Source organism: Sceloporus occidentalis, unplaced genomic scaffold (genome assembly GCF_023333645.1).
Source record: "Sceloporus occidentalis isolate IW3139 unplaced genomic scaffold, rSceOcc1.0.p SCAF_3, whole genome shotgun sequence".
In the NCBI taxonomy this organism is placed as follows: Eukaryota; Metazoa; Chordata; class Lepidosauria; order Squamata; family Phrynosomatidae; genus Sceloporus; species Sceloporus occidentalis.
The window spans coordinates 9,889,829-9,916,488 of NW_028316983.1; the positions used below are offsets into that span (position 1 = coordinate 9,889,829).

A 26,660-nucleotide genomic window follows, 5' to 3' on the forward strand; every position below is an offset into this window, starting at 1 on the left:
TGCATGCAACTGCTAGGCATGGCATTAATGATAGTGATTTCCTATTTTCCATTACTCTTCTTATATCCATATTTAGAAGTAGCTGTATTGGACATATAAAAAAGTACAATAACATCCAAAATCCATAAAATTATGACACTTTTAGTGGCCCACCAAAACACATGTTGCAGGTTTTTAAGCTTCCACTGGCTTCTTCCTCAGGCAGAGGTGTTAAAAATCAGCCGGGGGGGGGGGGGGCAGGAATCATAAAACAATGATGTTAGTCACAGGCTTGCATTTTCTTAAGGTTTGTTGGTTGTTGTTCTTTGGAAGGATATCTATGCAAGCTGGATCAAAGCAAAAAACCAATAACACACTGAGAAAATGCAAGCCTGTGACTAACACTGTCATTTTATATTTTTTTCTCCTGTATGAAATATATATATAGAGAGAGAGAAACTGGATTCGCACATGGTCTCTATGGCCTGGATTCTCACATGTGGGTATGTTATGTGCCATGTAGACATGGAAATTCCCTACCCTGGTCCATTTTATAGGTGTGATGCTCTCTTCCACTTGCCCCACCACCACTACCACACTGCCCATGTTCCTTATGCGGGTCTCAAAACATTTTAACCATTCCGAACCCTGCCTCAGATTGGCAACAGAAAACTCCCCACAAACCTCTATATTTTAACTTTCTGACAGCCTGAGGCTGTAAGCAAGACAGAAACAGACCCAAGCCTTGTACAGCTCCTTGGGAAGAACAGGGCCTGGAAGGGATTCTGCCAGATAAACGTGAAAGGGGAGCATTCATCCAGCATGAGACTCCCTGCGGCTTCTCACATGACCACCTCTTTCTCAATGGTAGTCTTCATCACAGCAGACTCCCTTGGAAAATGCTTGCACCACTCTTCAAAAAACATCTGACACCCTTTCTATCAAGAATGTTGAGCTGTCCTTGATGAGTTTGACCTTCATAAGGTTCAACATTATTCTTTTTTACTAAGCACATTCTTGACGCACATTTTATCATCATAGAACACCATTAACTACAACAATACTCCAGCTTGCTACGATACACAGAAGTACATTAGTGGCTTATTAGAGCCTGGAAAAGGTGTGTGTGTGTGGTGTCACATGTGGGTACATTATGTGCAGCATACCCTGATCCACTTTAAAGGCAAGCAAGGTAAATATAGGTATTTATTGATATTTAGATAAAATTGCAGACCATCTATGAAGCTTATGTTGTATTGTATATGCAAATACCCTGAAGGCACTGTGTGTGTGTGTGTGTACGTACTACAATTCCCAGAATTTTCCATTCAGGATGGCCACAGACCTTGCAGGCTGAAGGATTTTGGGAGCTGAAGTCCAAAGGGTTTACTAAGCTATGCAGAACATACTGTATTGTTTGAAACCAAAAGGCAATGACTGGGATTCACACATCAGATTACACATAAATTGTGCCATGCTAACCTTGTACTGAACAGCAATGTTGCACAGCTGAACACATGCCCATATGAGCAATCGAGTGAATATTCAAATGTACATGCAGATCAATGTTCATCCAATACACTTATAGGTTCAGTATCCCTTATTGGGAATCCATAATATTCCAAAATCCAAAATTGTCCACACGAGAGGGCTGAGATATTTGACACCTTTGCTTTCTGATGGTTCTGTGTACACAAACTGTGTTTCATGTACAACATCATGAAAAATATTGTGTATAACATTACTTTCAGGCTTTGTGTATAAGGTCTATATGAAATATAAATGAATTTTAAATCTGGGTTCCTTTTCTAAGATATCTCATTAAGTATATGCAAATAACCTGAAGGCACCAGATTCCACCTGATCTTGGAAGCTAAGTAGGGTCAGCCCTGGTTAGTACAAGCTGAAGCGTGTCCAGAGGAAGGTGACCAAAATGGTGAAGAGTCTGGAAACTATGCCCTGAGGAAAGACTTAGGGAGCTGGGTACATTTAGCCTGGAGAAGAGAAGGTTAAGAGGTGATATGATAGCCCTGTTTAAGTATTTGAAGGGGTGTCACATTGAGGATGGAGCAAGCTTGTTTTCTGTTGCTCCAGAAGCTAGAACACAGAACAATAGATGTAAGCTACTGGGAAGGAGATTCCACCTCAACATTAGGAGGAACTTCCTGACAGTAAGAGCTGTTTGACAGTAGAGCACACTCCCTCAGAGTGGGAATGGTGTGTCTCCTCCTTTGGAGGTCTTTAAACAGAGGCTGGATGGCCATCTGTCAGGGATGCTTTGATTGTGAGTTCCTGCATGGCAGAATGGGGGTGGACTGGATGGCCCTTGTGGTCTCTTCCAACTCTATGATTCTATGGACATGGGTGACTGAGCCTGTGCTATTAAAACTGGTAGGAGTAGGGTTGCCATAACCCGGCGGGGGGCAGGAATTTCCCGCTTTTGGACCATTTGCATGGTCATGGTACGGTTTGCCCCCACCCCTGGGCTTTTTTATTGTGCCACTATGGTGGCGCCTTTGGCCGCTCTTGTGGCCGCCACCACCAATGCAGCTGTCGCTGTGTGGTGGCCTGCCCGTGGCTGCTCCTCTGGCCACCGCCGCCACCGCGATTCGGTAGGTGCTCCAGCGCGCCCACACTCACAGTATTTAATTTTCCCGGGCGCGCTGGAGGAGCACCTACTATTGGCTGGCAGGCTGGCCAATAGCGGAACAACCCGCCCCCTGCTTCAGGAGTCTATGACTGCTGGCCGGGGGTGGGGCTGTTCCAGCTCTCTGCCCCCATTGGCCACCCAGGTTAAAGAGGAGGAGCTCTCCTCTGTTTACTTCCTGGGCTGGCGAGCAGCGAAGGACTGAGGCGGTGGGTGGAGGAGGGCACCGGGCAGCCCCCGCTGCAGCAACAAAAGCGGCAGCTGCAGCAGCAGCCAAAGGGAGAGGAGAGGACCAAAGGTAGGCCACTGGGCCGGGGGGGGGGGGCGTTTTTGGCTAGCTGTGTGAGTGTGAATCAGTTTGCAAAGGGACCTTCCATGTTTATCATCATCATCCAAAGGCCTAGCTGTGTGAGTGTGAATCAGTTTGCAAAGAGACCTTCCATGATTATCAATATTATTATTATTAGCATGCAAAGAGCTAGCTGTGTGAGTCAGTTTGCAAATGCCCAAATGTGCTTCGTGTGTGTTTTGGAATGGGAGAGGGGGGTTGGCCAGAAAAGGAAGTACATTTCTGCCATCTGTCTAGGAATAATGCCCAAATGCCTGTCAGCGCAACTGCTGGGGTCCAACAACCCTTGTCAGCAACTCAAACGAGTCCTGGGGTTAAATCAGACCCTTGGAGCAGAGCTGGCAAATTTCCAGAAGCCGAAGTGTGGCTCCCAGAGTCCAATTGGGATGACAGTAACTGGATGTCTTCCAGGAACTGCAGCAATGCAGGAACCTCCAGGGACACAAGCAAACCGATGCTGTAGCTTCTTCTGATAAACCACCAGAGAAACAAAAGTCCCCAAAGTGCTCTTTATTCACAGTGCTATTATACAATACTAGATCTCTCAAACTCCACAACATACCAATCCAACTCCTACTTCAAACCCACACCACTCCCTTGCAACCCCTGGGTTTATATAGACTCCAGACCATGTGGTCTCCCAAACCCAGTGAGTTCAGGTGTGTAGCCATGTCATGTGTCTCCTGTGCAATCCAGACACATGTTTCATCAGCCATGGCTATGTGCACTTGGGCACTGAAGAGTCCTTGACACAATGAGCTTCAGCTGTGCTGTTCAACCTTGCCACTCTGCTGAATGCTCATGGCCAAACACACACACATCAAGCATTTCCCTGTGGGCTGTGTTTTAACCCTTCAAATCCCTGACAATGCTCTCCATTTTGATCATGCCTAAGAAACATACATTTATATTAACATTTTAAAAAAATCATAATTTTTTCGCATGTCCTCCATTTTTATAAAATGTGTCCTACATTTGAAAATACTGCCCTACATTTGTCCTACATTTGTCCCGGTTTGGAGGTCCAGACTTATGGCAACCCTAGGTAGGAGTAAGGATGAAAACTATCAGAAAAAAGGAAAGTATTCTCTCCAGCCTAGCTTTGATTCTTTTATTCCTTCTTTGGTGTTCTCTATAAAAAGATGAGGAAAACAAAGCCAATTATGGGTCTCAAGTTGCTGTTTTGGGGTTCCATGAGCTCCCACAGAAACCCTAACATTCTCTGCACACACGCGCGTGCACACACCCCAATTCGGCACAAAATACATTTTAATTCCCATGGAGTCATCTAGGAGTAATGGAATTTCCATGGGACAGGGTACAAGACCTTCCCCAACCCATCAAGCTCCCCAAAAATTTTTTTATTAAAATGTGTTTGTCCAGGAAACAAAATTGGACATCCATTGTGCATCCCACAGTGGATCCTCTTTGGCTGAAAATTGAGGCAGAAGAGTGTTTAAAGTTATCTGCTCTACTCCATGCTAACCTGTCACAAACATAAGTAAAACTTGGAAGCATCCTTATCGCCTTATTAGCTTGGTAGAATAAGGATGGCCCATCAGATTTCTCTTTGGCAGATGACATCATTGCTTCTGCTCAGGAAATCCTCAAAGCTGGGCTTACCTGCATTTCCTTTCCTTGGCACCACAGTAACCAGTAGTGAAAATCAAGGTGGCACAGAGGTTAGAGAGCAGGAACTAAAGCAGATTCAAATCCTCACTTTGCAAGATAACCTCAACCATCTCACTACTATGCCACATAACATAGTTCACTGGATTGTTTTGATGATGACACGGGGTGATAATGACACTGAGTGTCAGGAGCTACATATGCACCTAACCTGCCACAAAATGTTGGGAAGTCGGCATTATGGGTTATATAGTAGAAAAGGCCATTGCTGAAACATGCTTTAAAAAAAAAAGGTCCTACATTTTTAAACCTTGTCCTACATTTGTCCCGGTTTGGAGGTCCTCAGCTATGGCAACCCTAGATAAACCAAGAATCACATAATTATTTTGAAATCCAACAGTGGAACATAAATTAAACTGAACAATAATGGCCCTGATTGTGTGACTCACATATTCAAAGAAATGCTGGCCTTTGAATTATAGACTACAGATTCACAAATGCAATTTTGACTCTCTCCAAGGATTTTGTTTAAAGCAGGCTGATTCTCTTTTGATCTTTCACTACTATCTACATGGCAGCACTGTTGTGATTTGCAATCTTGGGAGGTGAACATAGTAATAATAAATAATAAATTGTTTATTTATATACCGCTTTTCCTGGCAATCAAAGCGATGTACAACAGATAAAATTATGACCAAATGTCATGATACAATATAAAACAGTTAAAAATAATATTACAGTATAACAATCCAATCCAATACAAATATCTAAAAACAACGCAGTTATACAACATTAAAATCAGAAGGTATATACATAGCGTAAACAGATTGGGGAGTACTTTCACAACAAGGAGTTGGGAGGATAGGCTTGTAGGAAGAGGTGGGTTTTTAATGCCTGTTTAAAGGCTTCCACTGTTCCACTAAGGCGGATCTCTTCCGGAAGAGCATTCCAGAGAGTGGGCGCTATTGCCGTGTAAGCTCTTTGATGGGTAGTCGACAGTCTCACCTTAGGGTGTTCGAGTAATAATTTACCTGTTGTTCTGAGAGTGCAGGGTGGATTATGCAGGGAGAGGCGTTCCCTCAAGTAACCCGGGCCCAAGCCATTAAGGGCTTTAAAGGTAATAACCAACACTTTATATTGGGACCGGAAGCGAATTGGCAGCCAGTGAAGAGATTTCAATACGGGTGTTATATGATCTGATCTAGCTGTCCCCGTAATCAATCTGGCTGAAGCGTTTTGAATCAGCTGAAGCTTCCAAACCTGATACAAAGGTAGCCCCATGTAGAGCTCATTACAGAAATCCAAACGAGAGGTTACCAGTGCATGTACTACATTTTCTAGGTCCTTTCGATCCAGACAGGGACGCAGCTGGCGTATCAGCCGAAGCTGGTACCAAGCACTCCTGGCCATCGCATCTACTTGAGATGATAACTGCAGAGATGGATCCAGGAGTACTCCCAAACTACGAATTGTGTCCTTTAGGGGAAGTTTAACCCCGTCCAGGACAGGATGACAAATTTCCCTGTCTGGATTTGGAGCACCTATCATGAGCACCTCTCTGGATTCAGCCTGAGTTTGTTTTTCCTCATCCAGCCCATTACTGCCCCCAGGCAGGCGTCCAGAGGAGAGATGCCATCCTTAGTCACTGTATCAGTCGGAGACATGGAGAGATAGATCTGGGTGTCATCAGCATACTGATAACACCGGGCTCCATGGCTCCGGATGATCTCTCCCAGCGGCTTCATGTAAATATTAAATAGCATGGGGGACAGGATGGCGCCCTGAGGGATGCCCAATGTAAGCTCTCTTTTATGAGAGCAGCTGTCCCCCAGCCTCACCATCTGGAACCTTCCTGAGAGATAGGACCGGAACCACTGGAGTGCAGTGCCCCCGATACCCAGTTCTCCCAGGCGTTCCAGAAGGATACCATGGTCGATGGTATTGAAGGCTGCTGAGATGTCCAAGAGCACCAACAGGGTTACACTACCCCTGTTGGTGGCCAGACAGAGGTCATCAACTAAGCCGACCATGGCAGTCTCAACTCCGTAATCCGTCCTGAAGCCAGTTTGAAATGGGTCTAGATAATCGGTTTCATCCAAGACCGCTTGGAGCTGAAAGGCGACTGCCCCCTCTATCACCTTGCCCAGGAATGGTAATAAGGGGACCGGTCTATAACTAGTCATTAATAGGGGATCAAGAGAAGGTTTCTTCAAAAGAGGCTTTACCATTGCCTGTTTCTGTCATCTGTCATTTACATTTTTTTAAATGTCTCTGAGCCCTACCTACATTTTCATCTTAGTCTTGTCTGGAACCTGATGGAGACATTGTAGAGTCATACTATGGTAAAAGTCGCACACTTTTGCTAACTTATATATTTATTTATGTAACTTCCTTAATTTCTCTAATTTTCCCCCATTGACTACAGTACATGACCATTTTTCCAGTTATGCACAGCTGAACACATTTTAGCTACTTGTAAAATGTGTGCATTGTTTCATGCACATCCTACTTGTGATGAATATGCACATAAAGCACATGTACATTTTTTTAATATGGAACAAGAAGCTATGTCTACTGTCTTGTATCTCCTCCAGACCTTCTTGCTTCTTAATTGCTGAGTCCCATGGGGCAGTTGCTACTGGGCAAGAGGAGGAAAGAGGGAATTAGATGGTGGAACTGTTTCTCTATCCCTCTGCAGTTTACACGAGAGAGAGGCAAAGGAACTGTGGAGAAAAGTGCAGGAGAATGGACAGGGAGCCCGCACTGCTCACTTGCCTCCCTTCTTCCCTTCCACTTCACTCTTCCATGGCCATAGCTTGCAACAAGCTTCAGAAGTTAAGAGAACGCTACAGTCGGCCCTCCATGTCCAGGGATTCTTCATCCATGGATTCAACCATCTATGGCTTGAAAATATTTTTTTAAAAAATAATTCCAAATAGCAAACCTTGATTTTACCATTTCATACAAGCAACGCCATTGTATATAATGAGACGGTCCTGGAACCAAACCCCAGTAGTATCAAGGGCCTAATGGACTTTCAAAAGCAGTAAGACCAGTGAATTTTTTTTTCTATCCCTAATACAGCCCAACAATATCTGGAGGATTACCAGTTAACCAACCCTGGTTTTAAGATCCAGAAATGTTACTTCTCCTCATTTCCACAAGGTGTCTGATGACCCTTGTTCAGCTGTTGGAGAAACTGCTAAATCAGCAGTTTGGAGTATATCTATGCAACTAAGAAGAACCCCCCTGAGCAATATCAGAACTGAGACAAGCACCAACCATGATGGATAATGTTATGGTCCATGAGTTTCTGCATCAACCGAATGCCCGTTTCTCGATCTGGTGCCTCCTTGTGGTCGATCAGCCAATCAGTGAGCTCCTTGGCCACAAAGCAATTGGGATAGGTGCGGAGGTGGTACCGTCTGTCCTTTATAAGCTTGCCATCATGCAGTCGAAGCCTAGAAGGGGAAAAGAGCTGAGTACAGGAGCAGTGGTGGCTGCAGAGCTTTGAAATGTTATCTTTTTGGACGACAACTTCTAGAATCTCTCCAAGCCAGCATAGGTCAAACCTGAGAGCAGTGACATAAAAAAAAAGTATTTGCCTTTCACATCCAAACACCAAGGTCTTTTGCCTCTCATACCTAGTGGGAACATAGTGGGAACATGTCTAGCCAATCTCAGTTATTATGTTCTCTCTAGGGCCCAATTATTTCAGCCATCACGAGTGCAGAGTGAAGCTTCCTAGCAAGGTCAACTGCTTGCCTGAACTGCTCTGAACAAATGAAAAACACTGACCAAGGATTTCTGGGGCTTTTTCTCTGCCCCCTGTCCTTTTACTAGACATTCATCACTGTCCAGTGTTCTCTTCTGCCCTTGCTTTTTTTTACTCAAGGCCTAGGGTTCAACTTAGATTCATCAGATGGTAAATTTCCATGCTCATTTTGCTTCCTGAGACAAAACTGCAAATGAGACTTCTCTATCAAAATCAAGGTCTATAGGCAAATAAGTCAAAAGCAAGCACATGATTTTTGGGAGATTAAGTGTGTGAGTGTGTGTGTGTAGGGGGGGATACAATGACTCCTCCTGATTCCTGGAAATAAACATACATTAAGAAAGTAAATAATTAACCATTTGCTTTTACGACACTCAGTTTCATTGCCTGAAATAGCTGCCTAACTCTGCCTAATAGAAGTACACCTATCTTGGTCCAGTCCTAATTGAAGAACACCTATCTATGGCTAATTGTAATGGCAGGCTATCCCACTCCTCCTAATGGTAGTAAAGGGAGAACCATGATCTAGGTCAAGTCCTAACATAGAACACTCATCTATCTCTCTTGCTAATGGGAGATATCTAAGGCCACTCCTAACAAGCAAAATGGCTGCCTCTCTACTGAATGGGAGAACCCTTTTATCTATATGCAGTCCTAATGGAACAATATTAGCTACATTAGCTATTTTCCATTAAGATTATAGATAGCTTGATCTTAATAGAACATTGTATATGTCAAGACGTACTGACAGAAAACCTATCTAGGGCTACTTCACATATCTACTTACTGTTTTTTTAAAGAACATTTAATATCATTTATGAGCCAGCTTGGAGTGGTGGTTTGAGTGTTGAACTACAACTCTGGAGACCAGGGTTCAGTTCCCAGCTTGGCCATTAAATCCACTGGTTAACCTTGGGCAAGTCACCCTCTCTCATCCTCAAGAGAAGGCAATGGCAAACCTTCTCTGAACAAATCTTGCCAAGAAAACTCCACAGCATGAAGGCACATGACACACATACACACATATATTAATATTCATTAATATACACCCTACTGGAGCCATCATGGTGTACTGGTCTGAGTGTTGGGTGACAACTCTGGAAATCCTAGTTTGAGTACCCACTTGCCCATAGAAACCCAGTGGGTGATCTTAGGCATTTCAAGCACCCTCAGCTTCATAAACCCTGTGAGGGGTTCATCTTGGGGTCACCATAACGTGGAAATGGCTCGAAGACACACAACAACAAAATATATATTCTCAAAGCACTTTTTATTTTTTCCTGTATTTTTGGCTGTCTTTATGTGCCCCTCTGAACAGTCTCAGGATAGAAACTGTCCCCTGGGCCCACCAAAGTTGCCCACCCATCCACTAGGTGCATAGGAGATTCACTGGTCAGATGAAGAACAAGGTATGCTGGATGTAATCTTCATCTCTAGCTTAGCAGTTTCTGATGGAATTCCCTATTAACTATAACAAATATTATGCTGACACCTGTAGCACCTTAAACAAAAATCCAAGCAAAGCCATCTTAGATTCCTTACCCTTCATGGCCAAAGAAAGCAAAATTTAGCAGAGATCTCTCTTCCACCGACTCACTCTCACCAAAACCTGGCAATCGTCCCAGAACAGCCTGGGCGACATTATTACCTTGTCAAGGTCAATAGAAGGACAGAGCTCTCCTCTACGATCTTGTTCAAAGGCAAAGCCTTGGCATATTAAACAAAAATAAATCTCCAGATATCTGATGCCAACAAAATAGCCTCCGGGGTTGTTGCAAAGCTTGTTTTTGTTTAAACAAAGAAAGACTGTACACACGTCAAAGTACCTCACTGCTGGCAGACTAAAGTTTGCATTCAGGGTATTTCTGATAATATTCTAGTCCTTCACCCCATGCACAGACTTTACGTACACGATTTGCTCTGAGTATATGTGTGTACATATGCAAACTGTAAGACTGATACCCTTTAATTCCATGAATTGCATTGTTCAACAAAGGTAACAAAAGTGCTATTGCACAGTGTAAAGGAAAGAGATAGCCATCAGTTTTTCATGTGTATGTAGCTAAGTCAGAAATTTTTTGAACAAAACAACAACAAAAGCTACCAGCTAAAGACTTTTTTTCTTTAATAGGCACTGATGATCAGCCAATGGTTCAAACTACGCAAAAAGAGATTCTACCTAAACATCAGGAAGAATTTCCTGACAGTAAGAGCTGTTTGACAGCTGAACATGCTACTTTGGAATGATGGAGTCTCTTTTTGTGGAGGTTCTAAAAGTCCGGAATGCTTTGATTGTGTATTTCTTCCGCATGGCAGGGGGTTGTACTGTTCCTTATCATGCCTCTCAGTTCTATAATTCTATTTCTATGAGAAGATGCTTTTCTTCCAAAGCCATGAATGGCTGGTGGCTTCTAGTTAGTGAATCTATCTCCACCATCTTCTTGGATATGGGAGGCTGAAGGAAATGATGGAAACATGGCCAGAAAAGAAGAAAGCAGCTTAATGTATATACTCATGTATAAGTCTAGAAAAATTAGTAAAAAAAAAATAGACTCAAAAAAACAGGCTTGACTAATCCATAGATCAATGATTTGATAAGAATTCATACTGTACGTTAACTTTTGCCTTTACATTTTTATTTTTATATTTTAAAATGTGTGTGTTTTCTTGGTCCCAACTGTGTCTAGGTGCCTCCCCCCACTCATCCCAGAACTACCATTTGCCATCTTCATCTATCAAGCCTTTAGGACAGTGGTTCTCAAATGGTGGGGTGGGGGGAGACACAAGTGTTTCTCATGTGGGGTGGGACATTTGGAGGCCCTGATCCCCCCTCCTCTTCCTCTCAAACTTTTTCTGTCCTGGAGGGTATGTGTAAACTTTACACATGCTAAGTACTGAAATTATTTAAATAAAACTGTTCTAATTTGAACAAAATTATTTCCTTATCAAATGTTAAAATATCAATATGCACAAATGTGCAAATGAAAATCTGCACTCTAAACAAACAAAATATTTTTATGTGTATACTACATTGAGCGGGGGAATTGTGGCACCCACATTTAGATGTAAAGGGGGTAACAAGGGCAAAAAGTTTGAGAACCACTGCTTTAAGGTGAACACAAAGCTATGTCGCCAGAAATTTCTAAGTTCTTTGGTATTGTTTTCCTTTGCTTTGTCCTTTACATCCTTTGTTACATGCCTCTATGTTTTACCTTCAATTTATCAACAGATCATATCAAAATCCAAAAATTGAGCCCCCAAATCTGCCCTCAACTTATACATGAGGCCAACATATACATGAGTATATATGGTCATGGGTGGAGAGACAAAATTCCTTTAAAAGTGCCTGCAAAGGCTTTTTAAAAGTAAGTACAAAATGTTAGTAATTACCAGTGCAGGCTGGTGGCTACAAGGTCAGTGGAGGAAGTCTATCAAGTTCAGATTTTAGCCTGAAGTTTTAAAAGCTATCCAAGGTGCTGATGACACTATTTTGAAAACAGGTTTTGGCACTTTGGATAGCTACTTTAAAAAATCTGGACTAAAATCCAGTATAGATTTACCACCCCATTGGCATAGAAGGCCTTAGCTTCTGTTGCTCATTCTACCAATGAAGTGACAACATTTCTACTTCTTATGTTATTCTGGACAGTGACACTGTTAAGTCCCAAAGAGGTCAGACTGGTACCTTTCTTGCTATCTTTCCATAGGCAGGTGAAGACTTTGATTTCAGCAGGCCTTTGAAAATTGATTGATCAAGGGGAAAGGGTCCTGCTTTAAAAGACTGTAACATTTTTGATAGTATAAATACATTTTTAATTTTTTTATGCTTGGACCATTTAGCTATGCTTGTTTTGACAGTTGAATTCCAATCTATTTTGCAAGAAAAGTAATTCATTAGATACTTACTTTGTAGTTGGTAGTTAAATTATTACTAAAAAGGAAAGCAATGTAGAGAAAATCCTGTACATTGTGCAAGGTCCTTTCTCCCTTTAGCCATCAGTCTTCAAAAGACTGTATGAAAGCTGGACTTTTATGAAAGCTGATAAGAAGAGAATCAACTAATTCTTTGAATATGTGACTATGATAATAATATGGATCAAACATGGTATTTGACTCCTGGCACATTGTGTGGGGGGGAAATGACAGTCCACTACAAGAGATTGCATGAGAAGTACTATTTTACACAAGCCAGCACAGAAGCTCCTCATTTGTCCCAGGGAAACAAATATCGAAGCTCTTAATCCAGTAATTTTTTTTCCTGAGAGTTCCATAGAATCAGTACACTAAAGAAAGTAGGAAGGGAAGGAGAATGTATTATAAGGAAGGGACAGAAGGACAGCAAATGGAGAGGTTTCAGTGGAGCAGCTGAGAAATAAGGTTTCCAAAAATTCATACAGCTGTTTCTTTTTCTCTCATGCCCAAAACTGGGATAAAACCCTGGATCTTGTTGGCAAGTCCATTCGTGCAGTCATCTGATGTCAGCATAAATGGAAACAAAACAAAAAAACTGGAAAGCACTTATTCACAGTAGAAGAGTACAAGGAAACAAAGTCTCATGTGCTGTGTGATGGTCCAAAAAAAAATTATCATCTTAAAAAGGCTTAAAGTTTTTGGACCATCACACAGCATGTGGGACTTTGTTTTCTTTTACTCTTCTAACATAAATGGGAACATCAGCTCAACAAATTAAAAATTTCACCCATCCAATGCAAAAGTAAACAGAATATTGATTGGAGATATAAGTGGGATTGCAAAGGGCAATTTAATGGTAATTTAGCAAGGGAAACAATTGGCCCTCTGCAATGTAAACATGCATGGATAAGATTTTTGAGCTCACTAATGATCAATGAAATGCATTAGCACTTTCCAGTTATTGCCTGCATCTAATATGCATAGGACAAGAGAGAATTCTAGTACATTCCAATCATCTGACTCCTTTGTATCCAAAATTAAGCCAGAGTGGTTAGCCAAAGAAGCTATAAAAGACCAGAAATCTTCATATAAAAGTAGGAATCTCTTGAGCCAGCATGACATAGTGGTTTGAGTGCTGGGCAATGATTCTGGAGACCAGGGTTCGATTTCCATCTTGGCCATGAATCCCACTGGGTGATCTTGAGAAAATCACATGCTCTCAGCCTCAGGGGAAGGCAATGGCAAACCTCCTCTGAACAAACCTTGCCCATTACAGGTTCACCTTAGGGTTGCCATAAATCGGAAACAAGTTGAAGGCACACAACACACACAGGAATCTCTTTGTGTAAGAGTGTTATAGGGACCCCAGCACTGTTTTTAAGGTGTGTTGAGCTGGCTGGCATGTTGTTATTAATTTTTCATACTTGCAGATTCTTAAAGAAGGACAGCAAATTATCTTTCTGGTCAGTTATCACTGTTACATCCTTAAATATGAAAACTCTTAAAAGTACCAAGTCCGTAGGATAAAAGTGCCCTCCATGTGTTCAGTGTTACTCCCAAATAAACATGCATAGGATAGATTGCAGGCAGCCTTTATTATTCTTGGGAGACCTCAAGGACAATCACTCCTTCATATTTAATAGTGCTAGATCATTTAGTACACATCTGTATTTCTGTACACTTCTATAGCTCAGCTATATTTTTAGTGGTCTACTTTTGCCAAATAATTGAGGGTTATACCCCCTCCCAGTTTTATAGGGAGCTTGAAACCCTTGCTCCCTTATTCCAGGTTCTATGCAAAGTTAAAAGAACAAGAACAGAAGGAAGGGAGAAAAAAAGGAAAGAAAGGAGGGAGGAGAATGGAAGGACAATGTGAGACAGTAAAACTCTAGCAAAATAGGTGTATCAGGCTGACATACAGCAACCATAGAAATCTTGCCATTGACGATTGGCAATGCAAATGTCCAAGATAGAAGCTTTAGCATGCCTATAGTCAGTAGTTTCTAGTTTGCATGTCTCTGTGAGAGTTTAGGCATAACATGTATTAATACCATTTCCAGTTTGTTGATCTTAGGCACACCTTCTCTTTTCCTGCATCAGTTAGTATGAGTTTCTCTTCCAGTTTGTAGTGGGCTATCCTCTCTCTCTCTCTCGTGAAGGGTCTGGAAACCATGTCCTATGAGGAATGACTTAGGAAGCTGTGGATGTTTAGCCTGGAGAAAAGACGGTTAAGAGGTGATATGATAGCCCTGTTTAAATATTTGAAGGGATGTCATATTGAGGAGGGAGCAAGCTTGTTTTCTGCTGCTCCAGAGAACAGGACCAGGAACAATGGATGGAAACTCCAGGAAAAGAGCTTCCAGCTCAACATTAGGAGGAACTTCCTGACAGTAAGGGCTGTTTGACAGTGGAACACACTCCTTCAGAGTGTGGTGGAGTCTCTTTCTTTGGAGGTCTTTAAGCAGAGGCTGGATGGCCATCTGTCAGAGATGCTTTGATTGTGAGTTCCTGCATGGCAGGGGGTTGGACTGGCTGGCCCTTGTGGTCTCTTCCAACTCAATGATTCTATGATTCTATGATTCTTTCCCCTTCATGTTTGAGGTGTACATGATACAGAGCCTCCTACCATGAGATGCTAGGAAAGCTTTAATATTTGTGAGTAAACCTATTTCATATTTTAAAATATCAAAGATGCCTAAGCATCTTTGGTTTCACAAGTAGGAGACAAACAAGCACAGACACAGCGTAGGAACATTAATTTTGGGCTACAACTCCCATCCAGCATTGGACCAAAATTAACTTTTCCAAGCTGTGTTAGCTCAGCCACTTAATTCTCATTCTCAGCAGCATGGAAAATATCATTCTTCTTTTCTTTCCTTGTTGCTACAATGTAATGCAAGGTCTTAGTCATTTACTAGAGCAGCACCTTGGTATCTGCTGGAGTTTAGCTCCAGAACCCCTGTGGATATCAAAATCTCTGGATGTTCAAGTCCCATTAAATACAATGGCATAGTAAAATGATGTGCTTTATATAAAATGGCAATATTAAGGTTTGCTTTTTGTAATTTATAGCTTTTAAGAATATTTTTAAGCTATAGATGGCCACAGATAAAGATCCTGTGGATATGGAGGGCCAGCTGTCCTTTTTTTAAAGCAAAAAAAAATTAGCACGGTTTCTCTTGTGTAATACGACATATTAATACTATATATAGGAACTTTTTAGGGATTCTATAAATAATACATATTATTAGCAGGAGTGTCCCCACCCCCCACCCCAAATATGATATAATTTTATGTTGGCTTCCCAACCCAAAAAACATACAGAAAATGACTCTTTCCCAAGTCCTATCATTGTCAACACCTCCCTTGAGCTAAACTCATCAAAATGGTTTTGTGTGCTCCCTCTGACCCTACCCAACACATTCCTCCACCACAAAATTACAGGCCATTCTAGCCAAGTCCATTGCTATTGATGGCCATGACTGCTTGCATTCACCTTGCATGCACCTATGAACACTATCCTGCTTTTAAAGATCTCAGCCAGTGAAGACTGTATCCCAAAATGCCCTCTACATGGCAGCAAAACCACAGGTATTCTTCCAACTTGAGAGGTTTTTGGAATTCTTATCAGGATTTTTTAGAATTATTATTTCAAAGATATGGTGTATGCCTCTTTTCTCTGCTGGCAATGAAATATTATTTATTGATATGGCACCTTTCTCAAAATATGAAAGCCAGGAAGCTCACAATGTGAGTAAAAGCAAACTACAAATAAAACAATGGATAACACAAAGGTTTTAAAAAAAACCACAATTAACAATCGTATTAAATGTATTACAGTTGTCTTTCAGCTTTCATGGGGGTTTAGCCCCCTAAACCCCACAAAAGTGGAAAAACTGTGAATATTGGCCTGGTATTATTGTTGCTGTTGTTGTTGTTATCCCAAAGAATACTTTTTGAGGCATCTGTTTAGGTTCACTAGCATGACTCTGTGGTCAACATTTGGTGGAGGCTGACCATAAAATTGTATTGTACAGATGCCTAGGGGGGGATATATTTTTTTTCAGTGGCAGTGGCAAATACGGTAATCTGTGGATAATCAAATCTGTGAATGCTTAATTCACAAATGTGGAGGAGTGACTGTAATTTGAACAGTTTTGAAAAAGGCTATTCCAATGAAACACACAAGACCTCCTGCATCAGACAGCTAACACCCAAAGACTTGAATAAACAGAAATATCTTTACCTGCCAGTGGGAAGAAAACAAAAAGGGAACTGATCTAGCATCTTGTGATAGGGAATTCCAAAGTCCTGGAGCACTCGCTGCCCCTCACTCCTGGAACCTTCTTCCCCCGCAAGCAAGAGCCATCACTTCTTTAACCAGCTTCAAAACGGAGTTGAAGACCATCCTGTTCAGGGCAGCGTTCCCAGGCATTGCATAATTCTCACTTGCTATTTGATGTTCTTTTGTCGTCTGTTTTATTGAATCATTTCCTGTATTGCTATGTATTTTATATGTATTATCCTACTAGAGAGGCCCCTTCCCCACCACCACTCCCTTCTCCTTTTATGTCATGTCTTTTTAGATTGTAAGCCTGAGGGCAGGGAACCGTCCAATTAAAAAGATTGTATGTACAGCGCTGTGTAAATTTACAGCGCTTTATAAATAAAGGTTAATAATAATAATAGCCACTGAGAAGGCTCTCTCCCACCTCTTCAACAAATGCGCCTGTGATTATGGTGGGCTTTGAATCGTACAACACAGGCAAACTCATATTAGACTTTCAGATAGCCTGAAGCCAAGCCATAGAGGGCCTCATAGGTCATAACCAGCATCTTAAGTTATTTTCATCATGCCTGTTCAAACAATTGTTCAAAACATTTCTGGCAAAGAATCTGAAATTTAACTTTCATTTAAAAAAAATAGCAGGCTTCTAACTCTTAGGAATGCAAAACCCAGGGCCACAGAGACACTAGATGAACACAAAACACTAAAGGAACATTAAAATTGTATACACAGGTGCAAACATGTAATTTTCTTGCAGATTTATAACTAATGCTCTGTAGCTTTTCATTTTCTTTTATCCATAGTCTATGAATTAGTCAGTAGGATTTCTTTCTGACTCATCATTCATTCTGTTCTGAGGCAGTTTGAAAGAGTTTCCTCTCATCACTTGCAGGTAACTATCACTCATTACAGCCTATATTTTCAAACATAAAAGTGTAGAATTGGAAGGGGCAGCATGGGCTATTGAATACAACTCTCCACACAGTGCAAGAAATCTAATTAGAGCATCCCCAGCAAAGCAGTTGTCTAACCTCTTTTTTTTGAAGACATCCAGATAAAGAGACCCTACTACGTCTCTAGGCAACTGGTTACATGGCTTAACCACTCTTGCTATCAAGAAGTTCCTTCTAACGTTCAATCAGAATCTACTCTCCTGTAACTTCAAACCATCACGCTGGGACAACAGAGAAAAACTTATACCCTCCTCTCTTTGACAGCCTTTGACGTACAGTGCGCCCTTTCCTTACCCAGGAGATCTGTTCTGGACCACCCACATAAAGCAAATACCATGTATGCTCGAGCCCCATTGAAAGCAATGGGGCTCGTGCACATGGCATAGTGTGGCACAGAGGGTGTGCCATTGCCCCTTCCGTTGCATGGCTTTCGGCATAAGCTGAAAGCCATGTATGATGCAGGCGCAATATATTTAATAAGTGCAATCATGTTGCTTCTCAATCTTCTCCATCAGACTGAACATGTCCTGCTCCCTCAACCTCTCCTCATATGTTTTGTTCTTCATACCTCTTGTCATCCTTGTTGCCTTACTCTGACTTGTCCTATTCCTTTTTAAACCATTTTAATGGTTCATTAGGTTTGCTAACATATTATCTTTCCAGTTATTTCACTGTTATTGTGTTTGTGTTTTTTTGACTATTCACAGCAACAGTTTCTTCAAAACAGTATCGGTCCTGAAGAAGAGTTTTTGAAACAGGATAATACTTAGAAGTTCTATTTGCTCCATCTACATCCTTATTTCGTCTACATCTGGTTGTGTCAAGTTTAAACAAAGTACTCTTTGTTCCTGTTGGGTCAGCATGTTGTTCTAGCATGTTGTTTCATGAAATATATTTTGGCATTGTTTGGCTATTTTTATGTTTATAACTGTGCATAAAATTTATTCATTCATTGTTTTTTGTGTTTCGTGATTTTGTAATTACACAATTTAAGTCAGGTGCTTTTAGAACATTTTGGCCTGTTACAGACTTCCAAAATAAAGCTGCTTCGGGTCTCTTTAGAGGTATGCTATTTAAATGATGCATGGGTCCTAAGAGTCCGGAGGTCGCCCCAAAGCCACACTCCATTCCTAAGCACTGGAGTGCAGCTTTGGTGCAGCTTCCGGATTCTTAGGATGCATGCATCATTTAAATAGCATACCTCCAAAGAGACCTGAACCAGCTTTATTTTGGCAGTCTGTAACAGGCCTTTATTTGTTATCTTGGTTCTTGAATGCTGCCTCATTTTGTGATCTGTGCATGTAAACTTTCCGACACACTTTAAAAGCCCTATACACACAAATAAAATTAGCTACAAGAGAAATTAAAATGGAGTTGCCACACAGCTCAAGACTGGAATCCTTTTGGTATTTACACTAGTGGTTGCACTTTTCCAGATTCATACAATAGTTCATAGGGAAGACAAAACAAAACCTGTCAACTCTGAATAGCCTATTCCTTCAGTGCCTTTCCTTCCTTCATAGCTGCTATCTCTTTGGCCTTTTGCTTCTTGCCTGCCCTGGTGTCATGCATTAACAAAATTCTGGACTCACTGTAGTGCTGTTTTCATAAAATCATAGAGTTGGAAGAGACCACGAGGGCCACCCAATCCAACCCCCTGCTACAAAGGAATACACAATCCAAGCACTCACGACAGATGGCCATCCAACCTTCGCTTAAAAACTTCCAAAGAAGGAGACTCCACCACACTCCAAGGGAGCATACCCCACTCTTGAACAGCTCTTACCTTCTTCCTAATATTGAGGTGGAGACTCTTTTCCTTTAGCTTGAATCCATTGCTCTCTGTCTTATTCTCTGGAGCTGCAGAAAACAAACTTGTGCCACCCTCAATATAAAATCCCTTCAACTATTTAAACATGGCTATCACGTCACCTCTTAAACTTCTCTTCTACAGGCTAAACATACCCAGCTCCCTAAGCTGGTCCTCATAGGGCATGGTTTCCAGGCTTTTCACCATTTTTATTGATCTCCTCTGGACACATTGCAGCTTGTCAACATTCTTCTTGAATTGTGGTGCCCAGAACTAGATAATATTCCAGTGGTCTGAGCAAAGCAGAATAGCATGGTACTAATACTTCCCTCGATTAGACACTATGCTCTTATTGAGTATATTCAGTATATACTCCTATTGAGTTTTATTCATCCAAGCCCTTTCTCATGGCCAAAATACAATAATATTTACTCAGAGGTTGGTCCAAACAAGCAAGGCAATTTCCAGCATTAATTAAAACCTTCCTGGTTATAGTTCTGCTGATATTATAACTCCCAGTTCAACTGGGCTTGGGGACTAGTAAAGTGTCCCCCATTTTCCTTTTGAAAGAGACCAGGAGAACAGAATTGCCTTACATTGTTACTGCTCTAATAATTGAAAAGAAATGTAAGGGAGCTTACATTTGGAAGAAGCAATTCATCACTAATTCCCTAGATTTGCTGAACAGGTAGAAATAAAATGGGATTAATTAAACACATAGACAAATTTTGATTGAAAATGACGTTAACCCTGAAAAGCTCTAATTATGTTTGACCTGTTCACTCTGGAGAGCCTGATACTACAATTGGATTGTAGGTCAAATTTTGTTTAAAAATGGGCATGTGTCAGATCAGAAAAACACAAAAAGACAACACAGGAAGGTTATAGATTGGACCAATGTTGTGCAGAGTCTTCACTTTTTAAAAGGTGGATCTGGGAAAAGGTACTTTTCTGAAATACAAATCTAAGAATTTTCTTGCCAGCATGGACAAATCTTCCAAAGTCTGGTAAGAAGCAAGTAAACATAGGAAAATAATTCCAGTTAAAAGGGACTAGTGCAGGAGTAGGCAACCTTTCTGAGCCGGGGGCCGGGTTGCTGTCCCTCAGACAACTGGGGGGGGGGGGGGGGCGAAGCCAAAAAATAAATAAATAATTAAATAATATAGGGCAACATTTTCAAATGTAGGACACATTTTTTAAAAATGGAGGACATGCAAAAAAATTTGATGCTTTTTAAAAAATGTTAATATAAATGCATGTTTCTTAGGCATGATCAAAATGGAGGACATTTGGGCTTCAGAAGCTGGCTGATATCAATATCACCATCATCATCATCATCATCACTATCATTGTTAAAGCAGACTTTTAGCATTAAAAGCACCGAAAATACACAGAAATGCACTTTGGAAAGTCACACTGTCTCACCTTCAGAAAGAGTGAGTGCATGTCTCAGAAACTGACTGATATCATCATCATCATCATCATCATCACCATTATCATTGTTAAAACAGAGCAGACCTGTACAAATGGCAGGGAAATCCTCCTCCTGCTGCTGCTACTCTTCTTCTTCTTCCTCCTCCTCCTCCTTCCTCCTCCTCTTCCTCCTTCCTCCTTCCTCCTCCTCTTCCTCCTTCCTCCTCCTTCCTTCCTTCCTCCTTCCTCCCCCCTCCTCCTCCTCCTCCTCTTCCCCCGCCCCCTTCCTTCCCTCCTCACGGCTGTCTGGCAGCCGCAGGTAGGGAAGGATGGGAAGGAGGAGGATGACCCCGCCCTCCCTCCCTTCACTGCCCACAGCTGCGGGTAGGGAAGGATGGGAAGGGGGACGACAACCCCCGCCCTCCCTTTCTTCCCTGCCCACGGCTGCAGGTAGGGAAGGATGGGAAGGAGGAGGACGACCTCCGCCCTCCCTTCCTTCCCTGCCGGCAGCTGCAGGTAGGGAAGGATGGGAAGGAGGAGGACGACCCCCGCCCCCTGCCTGTCCGTCGGCGGAGGGCCGCTCGCGCGAGAGGTCAAAGGCCCCGTGCCCTCACACAAACGGCCTTTGATCTCTCACGCGAGAGGCCAAAGGCCCTGCGCGAGAGGCCTGATCCTGCCACCGATTGCCGCCAGGACGGGGCCTTTGGAGTGGCCAAAGGCCCCGCGCCAGCAGCAATCAGTGGCAGGACTGGGCTCGGGCCGGTCCCAAGGCCTCGCAGGGCTGGATCCGGCCCGCAGGCCAGGGGTTGCCGACCCCTGAACTAGTGTGACATCAAGCAGTCCAGATGTCAGTGTTCAAAAACTGCTTTAGGTTTTATGTCAGTCGGTCAAACATAATTTATTATGGTCCACAGACCCACAAATTACATGTCATCAGATTCCCCAAAATGAAATTCCCCACAATAATACAAAAATATTATAGAAGTTGCTCAACTCTAATTGTCCCTGTATACATAGAAGGTTCTAGTCCTAGCTGCCTCAGAGAGAAATTTGGCAGCTACAAGAGTGACATTCAGGCATTTATCTTCCAGCAAGAATTTTACAGAGATTTTGATATTTCACAGGTCTCTCTGTTTCCTTCTATCAGAAGTGGTTATTGTGGAGACCTCCAAATGTTGTTGTACAGCAGATCCCGTCAGCCCCTACCACCTTGGTGAGGAATGCTGGAGTTACAGTTGAACATCTGGAAGGCCAAAGAATGACCTTATACCTATTGTTAAAATCCCAAAAAAGGAAATGAAGGGCCTAGACAGATGGCCCAAAAGCGGCGCGGCTGCACCGATTTTAAAGTTAGGGACTGCACACCAACTGCACGGTCCCTAACCCTACAACGTGCCAGCGGTGGCATCATGGCAGCGTCCCATCAACATGATGGCAGGCGTGATGTTTCTGCGCTGCCCCAGACAGCTTATGGCGGCCTGGCGGCGGTGTGGAAAAGAACTCTACAATGGAGCTCCTTTTCGGCACATGCATCATTGGCGCGGCAACCAAACAGCCATGCCAACGATGCAGAGGGGAAATGGACCACCCCTTTCTCCTCTGTACTGCCGGCCTCACCAGGGTGCACTAGGCACCTAAGGCCCCAGGGCACCCCTTTTCCAGACCAAAGAGAAGCGGCAAAATGCCTGGAAAAACACCAGACTGGGGCAGCAGGGGCTGCCGGTGAGGTTGCCCTGGCCCCAATTCAGCACTAACAGGGATGGCTGCAAGAAGGTTGGGTGGGGCTCCTTATATCTACCTGAGTTTTCCAGCTCTGGCTTATCAAAGTTAAAGCCCCCTCTTTGCTCTCTTTTCTCATCAGAAAGATAAGAGGTCACCCTCGCCCCCTGAAACAAACCTTTAAGGATTAATTGGTTGCAAGGAGTCTTTTTATGAGCTATGTATGTGCTATATTTTTAATTTTATTATGTTTTTAAATCAATTGTACTCTTTTAAATTATTGGTGTTTTAATAAGATCATTGATTTAATTATCTGGCAAAACCTTATAAAATTCATGAGGTCACCAGAAGTCGATAGGCGGCTTAGAATCATAGAATCATATATGCACATGTGTGCACATATACATGCGCTCACACAGACACAACTTTTTTATTATCAGGCTTTTAGCTGTGTCTTATTTTAGCCTTGTGATAAACCATGTTGGGCCTCATGTTGGAAGACAGGCAAGATACAAAAAATAAAAATCATCATCATCATCACTATTAGTGTTAAAATTAACCATTAAATTTCAGTTAAATATTAGAAGGAACCTCTAAGGATGATTTGGCAACTGAATCAATTGCCTAGAGAGGTGGTGGGGTATCCTTCTCTGGATGTCCTCAGAGGCTGGGACAGCTATCTGCTGGAGATGTTCTAGAGCTGGAGATCCTACATTGAGCAGAGGGTTGGAGTTGATCCATGAGAACCCTTCAAATCCTATGATTCTATTAATGTTATTAACCATTAGTATTAGCCATGATTTTTGTTATGTGGTGGACATTTATGTGATGGGACAGAGGCACATCAAAGTGCTGTAATCATATGTCAAAGAGAGACCACAGCAAGATTTGAACTCAAAATTTCAATCATGGAACCCAACTGTTATTATTTCCACAGTCTTTTCCAACTTGTGACTCTAAAGTGCAGCATGGAATCCCAATCTGTTCTTACATTTGACTTTACTAGATTACTGGATTACATAGTATTATGGTAGTAGCATCGGACTAGGACTCTGGGAGGCCACAGGTTGAATCCCTGCTTGGCACAGAAACCCACTGGGTGACCTTGGGCCTCAGTCTAAGAGGAAAGGCAATGACAACCCTCCTCTGCATAAATATTACCAAGAAAGCCTTACAGTAGAGTCACCATCACTTGAATGTACATGACAATAACATATCCATTTTTCAAACTCCCCCCCCCCCCCAAAAAAAAATAATAATTTTGGTCAGGTTGTATGTTTTTGATAGCCTCCATTCCCTCTTGAGAATAGCTATTACTACTCCTAGAATCCACTGGCCATGCTGGCTGAGAAATTCAGGATGATGTAACCCAAAAAGTTATTTTTCCAAGCTTTTTCAACTACTGAGTCATCCTCACAGTTTGAAAATTTTAAATACTTCTATTTATGGGGGAATTTATTTGTAGAATGCTGAAATACAAAGCTATCAGTTTTTATATTATATATGTAGGTTTTTGTTTTTAGATAAGATGTATACCCATTTGCATGTTTTTTATACACACACACACACACACACACACACACACACACACACAAACATATCTGCAGATTTTCTCTCACTTAACTTTAATTCTTAGGAAAACAATTTAGGGGAGAGCCTCTGTTCTACAAACCAATCTAAGAGCAGAAAGAGATGTGAAGCCAGGGGCAGGGTGGTCCTACTCTAGTTTGTGTTGTCTGGGCATATTGTTTGCCTTCAAGTCACTTCCGGCTTATGGTGACCCTAAGGCGAATCTATTACAGGATTGTCTTGGCAGAATTCTTCAGAGGGGATTTGCCACTGTCCTCCTCTAAGGCTGAGAGAGGGTGACTTGCCCAAGGTTACCCAGTGGGTTTCCAAGGCCAAGCAAGTATCTGTACCTGGCTCTCCAGAGTTGTAGTACAACACCCAAACCACTTCACCACACTAGCTCATCTACTTCCCTTTGTTTTTATGTATAAAACACACAAAGTGTTGTATAGTGCACTGGTTCTCAAATGGTGGGATTGGACCCCCATAGGGACCAAAAGTTGCTAAAGAGGGGTGCAAGATGGGTGCAAAACTTGGAGATTTAGGTCCTTCCTCTGCCTCCTCTTCTTCCCAAACTTTTTAAAGTGTAAAATTTACACATGTTGAGTTCAATACTAAATTTACTTAAATAAAACTGTTCTGATTTGGATGATGTTCTTTCCTTATAAAATGTTGAAATAGGAACATACATGAATGCGTGAATGAAAATACAGTGGGCCCTCTGTATCTGCTTGGATTTGGTTCCAGGACTCCCAGTGGGTACCAAAATCCGTGGACGCTGAAGTCCCATTAAATACAATAGCATTGTAAAATTATGTCCCTTATATAAAATGGCAAAATTAACGTTTTCTTTTTGGAATTTAAATATTTTTTGGATATTTTCAAGCTAGGGATGCTTGAATCTGCGGATACAGAGGGCCGACTGTACGCACACTAAATAAACAAATATTTTTATTCATATCGAGTGAGGGAGGGCACAATGTCCGCATATATACCTTAACAGGGGATCCCTAGGATAAAGTTTGAGTACCACTCATGCAGTGACACCTGGATACTTTCAAAAGAAAGAAAAAGGCAGGTTCTCAAAGAGAGGATGGGTTGAAAGAGAGAAAATGTTTCATGCATAATATACCTGAGTTGTTCGCCTGCAATCATGACTTCAGCTCTGTGTTGCCTCTCGGTGGCTTTCTGCTTTAGGATGCTGCTGAGGTTGTCCATTCCAGCCCATCAGTGGCAAGAGATCAACCAGCAGAAGGACAGCACTCCAGTGCAAGTGTCTTGGCAGCTTTTCTGGAATTGCTTCGCCTTTCTGCATCCAGTACAGTTTCCTGCCACAATCATCTTATTAGCACTTCATTAGAAGAGCCAGTCCAGGCTGCTGCTTACAGTTCCCCTGGAAAAAGAGAAAGGAGGAGGGAGGCAGCTGAAAAGCAAAGAAACTGAACAAGGCCTGCCTCCTACTTTTCCCCAGATTCAGCTCCTCCTTAACTGGGAGCAGCCAGGTAGGTACACATTAAGTAAAAGAGGGCTTACCTCCTAGAGGAGAAAGCCAACACAACAAGTCATAAAGAGCTGCCCTTGTCCATGCAACTCATACAGCACAGAGATCCAAAAAAGTTACAACACCCAGGAAACCCAGGATGGGGGATTTGGGGAGCCAAAACCCATAGGACATTTTTTCCAAAGTTTGGTTCAGCATCCTATTACCACCCCCCCCCCCCAAAAAAAAAGTCAGACGTTTCTTGAGAGTCCTGCAAACATGGCACAAAGAGAAAGCCAATGTGGTGCTGCAAACTGAGAACTAGGAGACAAAGGTCCTGGTCCCCACAGAGTTGTGGAGTTCCCCATATGACCCTGTTTGAAGTCTGGGGTCATCAGAGGAAGGCTGTCTTTCATTCCTACCACCATCACAGGTTTATTTGATGAAGACACTTAGCAAGGCCTTTTGGGTGGCTGCTCCCATGCTGTCAAATCACAGTAGGTGATGTTGACTTGTTCTTTGCTCTTCTTCAGTTATCAGGCAGGCTTCTTGACAATACATGATGATAGCAGGAGACTAGGGCAGCATCCATATGGCAGAAATAATCTGGTTTGACACCACTTTAACTGCCATGACTCAATGCTATGGAAATTCTGGGAACTGTAGTTTGTTGTAGTACCAGACTTCGGGTTCCAGAACAAATTAGTTTCCAGAAATCCATAGTATTTAGCATGGCTGTTAAAGTGATGTCAAACTGGATTAATTCTGCCATGCGGATGAATCCTAGGTACTGTGCTTTTTTTCTGATCCGTTATCAGTGGCGTCAATAGGGTTGGCGTCAATCAGTATGGTAACTCATGGTGTTACCACCACCCCTGACGTCCTCCAATACCACACCATACAGAATCATTAGTAATGTTTTTGTACTGTTGTTACTCATAAAACATGATTCACATATATCACTAAGTTATGACATAAACAACTGGCAAAATTAAAACTATACCTTTAAATTGCAACATCATACGCACAGCCTAAATGTATTTATGTATACATAACTTCATGCAGTTAAAATGTGGTAAAATGTGATTTTTAAAAGAAAAATTAAAAATAATTTTTAAAATTTAATCAAAAAAATTA

The 26,660-nt window shown here is 42.1% G+C and overlaps 1 protein-coding gene across 1 annotated transcript in view; it reads right to left on the bottom strand.

The window, feature by feature from the left end:
* LOC149315543 (DEP domain-containing mTOR-interacting protein-like) overlaps positions 1–26,660 on the bottom strand; it is a 52,526-nt gene that overhangs the window by 18,349 nt on the left and 7,517 nt on the right. The window contains exons 2-3 of the mRNA XM_089513636.1: positions 25,176–25,436; positions 7,887–8,065 (exon numbers count right to left, since the gene is read on the bottom strand). Of these exons, the coding sequence (XP_089369762.1) occupies positions 7,887–8,065; positions 25,176–25,261 (265 nt within the window). The 5' untranslated portion in view covers positions 25,262–25,436. The remainder of the gene's footprint in view (positions 1–7,886; positions 8,066–25,175; positions 25,437–26,660) is intronic.